At 36.9% G+C, this 6,508-nt stretch overlaps 1 protein-coding gene across 1 annotated transcript; it reads right to left on the bottom strand.

Annotated features, from left to right (window-relative positions):
- Positions 1–207: 207 nt before the first annotated feature.
- Positions 208–6,502, bottom strand: LOC108242108. The gene is made up of 10 exons (XM_025008170.2): positions 6,203–6,502; positions 5,848–5,997; positions 5,240–5,385; positions 4,764–4,900; positions 4,561–4,654; positions 4,146–4,263; positions 3,805–4,028; positions 3,525–3,696; positions 3,220–3,347; positions 208–3,010 (listed from the first exon to the last, which is right to left on the bottom strand). Exons 1-10 carry the CDS (start codon positions 6,288–6,290, stop codon positions 2,693–2,695), a joined length of 1,575 nt encoding a protein of 524 aa, XP_024863938.1. The 5' UTR covers positions 6,291–6,502; the 3' UTR covers positions 208–2,692.
- Between the last annotated feature and the right edge of the window lie 6 nt (positions 6,503–6,508).

Below are 6,508 nucleotides of genomic sequence, written 5' to 3'. Positions count from 1 at the left end.
TTTATTCCACATAGTATCAAATTGTGCTCTTAATGGTGTAAAATTTTACTCCTAATTTTATTTTTATTTTATTCCATATTGTGCAGTTAAACATTAAATTAAATTGTAAAATAGAACCAAATGTAACTTTATTTCACTCACTAAGCAATTGTTTTAGCCATTATACACATCTGAGTTTGTAAGAGTACAATGCATAGACCAGAAATCAGTATTTGAACAGCCATTTTTATTGTTCACAGGAAACAGTATGGAACAATATAAACATTTGCATCTTCATGACTGTATGACACCTGTAAATCAAAAGCTCTGGCACAGAAAAGCTCTTCTACATAAATAACATGAGGTCCATCTCTTGTACACAAAACTTGAAAAGCACTGAAATGCTCATTCAGACACACTGTTTGCAGTGCAAATGTAACAAACAGTAACCTCTCATCTTTCACAACAACATTGTAGATCTTATGGAAAACTGGCATTTCACAAAACATTTCTTTACAAACAACTAAATCTGCACGATACATATTTCCATGGTGTTTGGCCCATTTAACATTTAATACCTTGGTGTTGATTGGTAACTGAAGAGTCTCTGCTATCTCACAGCCCCACTTCAGTACATTTAAAGGCACCATTTTACCTGGTCCAATGGTCAGTCTCTTGTGGTCAAATGTATGCCAACTGAAAGCAATGTGACTTTGATGCTTTAATGCCAGGGTTTTTGTAACATTTTTAAAACTTTTCAATTGTTTTTTAAAGAAATTGTGTTTAGCTTCGTATCGCATGCACCAGCTATGTAGAATTGGGCCTATTTTGAGTATACATGTAGGATAATGCACCATAAAATGATGCTTTGGGAGCAACTTTTTTTGTGGAAACAAATGTTTGAATAACCTGTGATGTTCGGCAATCAGGTGTTTTAAGAAAATAGTAATGCCTTTTGATAACACTGGTGAAAAAACAATATTCACTATGTGAAGCAACAGCTGCAGCAAATACCAGTGCTGATCATTTGGACAAACTAAGTCTCCAAAGATGAGTGGTAGGTTACGTAGTAGACACCAGGACTGGATGGCATTTAACCCCAAGTCATTTGAGTCTTCTACCAACTTCACTGCAGGTGGTTTGTTGGTTTGTTCCATGTACCCATAGTTAAAGCTCCTTATTCTCCCGTCTACATCCTTTAATGTTGTGTACTGGTCAACTACATGCAACAAAATGAGCTTCATTTCATATTGTGCCACTCCTTCCAAGATATCATGCATAATATCAACTGAGAAGTTTTCACATGTACTGAAGTACTGCAGTGAATTTAGAATGCATGACTTTTTAACACCCATAACATATGGAAGTCTGGGATTTGCCTCCATTTTCTGACAATGTTCAGCATGAAGTGCCTTAGTTCGCATAACAATCTTGGGTGAGTCCTCTGTAAACTCTGTCTGAAAGTCCTCTTTCTCAACGAGACAAAAGCGGCAACAGTATCTGGCACTAAATGACTCTACAAAACCAAACAGACAGTGAAGACCAAGGTTGTCACCAGTAACTTGGACAATAGTTCCACGTACTGGCTCATCATACATGGGAACAGTAATTCCATCCCTCTCCAGGATTTTAACATCCTCCACAATCGGATCAAGTATCTTAGAGAAGCCGTAAGTTTTAATGTCCTGCGCATGAAACAGAGAGACCAAGTGAATATTGTGTAGAGCAGAATTGTACTTAGGAGAAAAATTTCGCAGTGTGAAATATATAGCTCCCAATTTATGTATTCCCCTTTTTGATCCCAAAGGATTAGCTGTTTCGAAATCATCATAGAAAAGTTGAATTTGAAGGGCATGATTTTGTTTTGAAAACAGAGCATGGCTCTTAAAAAGTTCTCCATCAGACAAGTCTTTAAGAGTTTCACTTGAATTTGACTTGGCCATCATCTCCTCTATGTTAGGGTGTCTAAAAATAAACTTTAATGTTTCAAAAATTGGGATGTAAACAAATTTATCTGTAACAACCACCTGATCATAGCCCCCTGTGGTTTGACTGCGCAGTGTATCAAATCTGGAACCAAGGACATATTCTACTGGGTCTACACGTCCCCAATTATCTGCCAAAAAACGAGTTCTTTTACTTTCAGAATTTAATATCTTGAAAGGATTTTCCATTTTCTCAAAACATTGATCAATTTTGCACTCAATGTCACTTTTGACAGGTTCTTGTAAAGAAAGACTGTTTTTCACAGATTCTTTTGCTTGATTTTGAAAATCATTAACTATTTCTTCCAGGGAAATTACCAAAGAGTTAATTGCTCTTTCACTTACACCTGCAAATTTAAGTTCTGCAACTGCTGTTGCACAACTATGCACAAGAGATTTCTGAAGCAGGACTGTATCAGAAGCAGCACTCATAGAGGGCAAATTTTGACTTTCAAATGTCTCTTCAGTTGTAGATGGGCCTTCACCAGGATTACAAGTGTGTTTATCATGTGCTTTATTGAGATGCTTTCTGAACCCAGAAAATGTGCCATAAACTTGAGCACAACCTGCCTGACCACATTTAAGACGAAGTGTCTTACCAGAGCAAAGTCCGTGGATCACTTTTAAGTGCTTGGTCAGAGAATTAGCATTTGTCTGGTACTTCTTACAAATGAAGCAGAACATTCCAACTTAACGTATTACTGAAACAATCATAGCAAAACAACTATTTAACGCAGCATCCGAGCCCTCAACTCTGCAACCCTAGGATTTACTTTGGTTGTCTCAACATCTATCTCATAAATGGCGGTCTGCAGAAAATTGTACACATTGACCAGATCATGGTCATATGAAGTGCCGAACACAAAGTGAGCTTTAAAAAGCTCATCAAAACAGGCTAGAGGGCCTGGTGATTTACAAGGTATGGCATGTTTGTCAATCACAATGAAGTACTTGTGAATAACGCCCCTCTGAGTCCCTACTGCAAGCAGGTAAGGTTGACGCCTTTCTGCGATGCCATCAAGGTGCCCCTGGATGCTGGTTCCTGTCTGTGGTAAAAACAGAATAAAACATGATTAGTCTTGGGTTTCAAAGAAAACAGGGTTCTTATAGTTAAGGCAAATTACTTTTCAGGACCTCTTTAATGTTACTTGAAATGAAATTTCAGACCAACTTCACAAAAAATACAAATAAATAAAAATAAGTGAAGAATAGGGAATTTTGATCAACATAAATATTCCCTTAGCTGTAACCTTACCTTGACAAACTTCACAAGATGTTCACTGGCTGCTCTGGCTGAGAGTTTTCCAGGTCTCTTCCGGCCATGAGGTGACGGTGGCAGGAGGTGCACAAGAATCAGAATGGATGACATGTCACTGTCCCATCCTGGAAGAAAAGATAAAATAAACATAAGCTAACAGAACTTCTTATTTGCAACCGTGTTAACACTTCCAGAGGAAGCTTACCAAACAGTGACGGCAGAAGGAGGCGCACTTATATTGAATCAATTTACATAAAATTATGTTACATTAAACACCGTCTTTATAATCCAGTCCAACTTACCATTTTGCACCTCTGTTGTGCCTTCAGCATTGTGAAGAAGGTTCTCAAGGTCATCAGACTGTGTGAGACCACGGCTTTGTTCGAGGACTTTCTGCTTGTAGACAGTGGGCCACTTCTCCAGGAATTTTGCAGAGATGGCTTCCCCAAACATCAATGTAAAATCTTGCTCAACCTGGAGAAGAGATGAAGGTTTTAAAAATCATTTTGTTAAACTTTCTCACACCCACCTCAATTTAAACTTTGTTAAAAATAGGTTAAGCTGAAGTGAAGATAAGCATACCAATCCTCCCATGTCCAGGAATCTTGGGAAGTCCAAAAAGATACCAGGTGACTTCACTGGGTCATGAATCATCTTCTGGCGATAGTTGAAAGTCTGTTTCATCTTCCTCATTACAGTTCCTTCATCAGTTGTGTGCTTCATCAGCGCAATGGCTTCAGAACACAAGCTGTCTGTCAAAAGGCAGTCTTCTTCTCTCAAACAGTCTCTGTCAGTTGTTGGTCCCCCTAAAAAAACATTATATGAATGGGACACTCGATCTTAGGATTTAATAAATAAGGCTTGGGAACCTATTGTGCAGTTTGGTTGTAGGATAAAATTTGTACAAGTATAAATACACATACCTGTTTGGGTTTGTGACAGTCTGGGGACCTTCTTTTGTCCATTAGAAGCTTCCCTCTGGACAAACTTCAGTCTCCAAGCCAGATACCCACTCCCATCTTCTGCATTGTAATAATGCTCCTAAAAGTAGGTGAATGATAAATGTTTTTAAAGCTGTGAAAGTAAAGACAACCGTGAATGATAGTAGCTATGATTTACAGATTTTAGTTCCCATTGTTTGAATTACATAAATAAAATCTCTTCACAATGTTTATTCTTCAAGCTGCAGTAGGTCAACACTGGAACAATAAACTCTACAAAAGTTTTAAAATTGGAAAGTTAAAAACAAGTGGCACAGATGCAGGGGATGCAACAGAGAAACATTTTCAGTTCTACTCAAACCATAGCCAACAAGTTGGACTTCTGTTTTGAACTTACATAGCCAAATCTGCTCTTAGGATCAGCCAGGTAAGGGAACAAGGTAATAATACCCTTTGCATAGTCCTCTTTGATACGTCTGGAGGGACTTGTCCTATATTGACACAGAAAAAACTCTGAGCATTGTTAAAGGTGTAAAGAACACCTTCAACAAAAGTAATTGTGAGAGGTGCATAGAAAAAAAATTTATTATTTCAGCATACCCATGTTCACTTGTCATATGCGCAACCAATATCTTGACCATGTCACGCCGTCTGGTGTCGGTTAGGCTTTTTGTCCGCGCATATTCATTGATGATCCTGTCTCCTCCTGGTTTGTTCTTTAGAACATTTTCAATCATCTAAAGTGATGGTAAAAATATAAATCGATACGTTGCAAAAACACTGTACACAAGACAATTACAAATCCTATTTTATTCCATAAAAAAGAGATAGTATTAAAAGAACTATAATAGTTATTAGTGGAATAGTAAGTTATGTTAAAAAGCACAAACAAAACTTTAAGAACTTAAATTTTTTGGGAAGTCCAGAGCCTTCTATGCTAAGGATCTGGACTAAAATGTGCAGAGATATGCTGAAGGAAAAAAACACAGAAAGTGGTTTTAAGAGAGCAATTTATATAATGTATTCAAATTTGTAAAAACTCTATGGAAGTCTGCACAGTAATCTGCATAGCTTACTTGGGCAAGAGAGGTGTCTTCAGCTCTCTGTCTTGTTGCAGGACTGTGTTGCAATATAATGGTGTCATCGGAGTCCACTTCAGTTTCTCCACTGGAGCTGGTGAAGGAGCTGCTTGCTGCACAGCTTAGCTGATCCATAGGATTATCTAAACATTTTGTTGGTAGAATTAACAGTAGTCAACACTAAAATTGAGAAAATGGTTCTCTTTTTATGGTTTCTCTAACCACACAAGTGGTTAGATAAACCATATAAAAACTTTTTTTTTATATAAATTAAGGTCACCTGATGAGCTCTTCTCACAAGAAACAGTATGATACAAACATAGATAACTCATGCACATTTATCTGTGTTCATTGTGATGAACCACTGAAACACTAGAAATAGGCCAAACCGTGAATGGTCTGTGATGTAAGATGTTTCCACATGTTGTGTGAAATGCTACAAAGGTGAACGCTTTTATGATCTCATCCTAGATTGGTGATATCAAATGGACATCAACATGTCTATACTGATCTGGAAAGACATTTCTATCCCTATTGGTCAAACCCATAAGGATGACCAAAAATAGTTCACAAAAATAAACAAATGACACTTTGCAACACCTTACCTTCTGGATGGAGATCTTGTGCTTCACAAATTTCCAGCACACCAAGGTTTGGACTTTTCAAAAGGAGCTCAAAAACCTCCTCATCCACTTCAGTCTTAGAATCATCAAAAACTTTTAAGTCCAAGGTTGGGATGCTGAACTTTTTTGCAGCTATGAACATAGCAAATTATTTATTTATTATATATTTGAACATATGTAAATAACAATTAAAATAAGACATTAAAAATTAAAATTAAGTAAAACAGAATAATAAATCAGAAAAGTTGGTAAAGCACCCATTATGGCAACATTCCCAAAACGTTTTTGATAAACACAATATATGAAAATGTTGGAAACTTGTTTTGTTTGCACTCACCACATTCCAAAAATGAACTGTAAGTCAGTTGGCCTTCAAAACAGATGTATTTCTGTCGATCTCTATGTTTGACACGCACAGCTTGCATCCTGCATTATGTAAAATATGATATTTTTCAATAACAAATTATTATATATTATTCACTTTGATAACATACTTATCGAAGGGAATAAAAAAAATTAAGATAAGAGGTTGAAACTATCATGGGGAAGAAGCACTTGGTGGCTAACAAATATCCTTAATGGGCTCTTAATGAGCTAGGCGCTCTTGAATTTAGCCAATCAACACAACTAAAACGAAAAAAAA

The sequence above is a fragment of the Kryptolebias marmoratus genome, linkage group LG15 (assembly GCF_001649575.2).
Source record: "Kryptolebias marmoratus isolate JLee-2015 linkage group LG15, ASM164957v2, whole genome shotgun sequence".
NCBI classification, from domain to species: Eukaryota; Metazoa; Chordata; class Actinopteri; order Cyprinodontiformes; family Rivulidae; genus Kryptolebias; species Kryptolebias marmoratus.
Note: the sequence above shows the minus strand (reverse complement) of the source record. Positions and strands in the feature narration are given on the sequence as shown.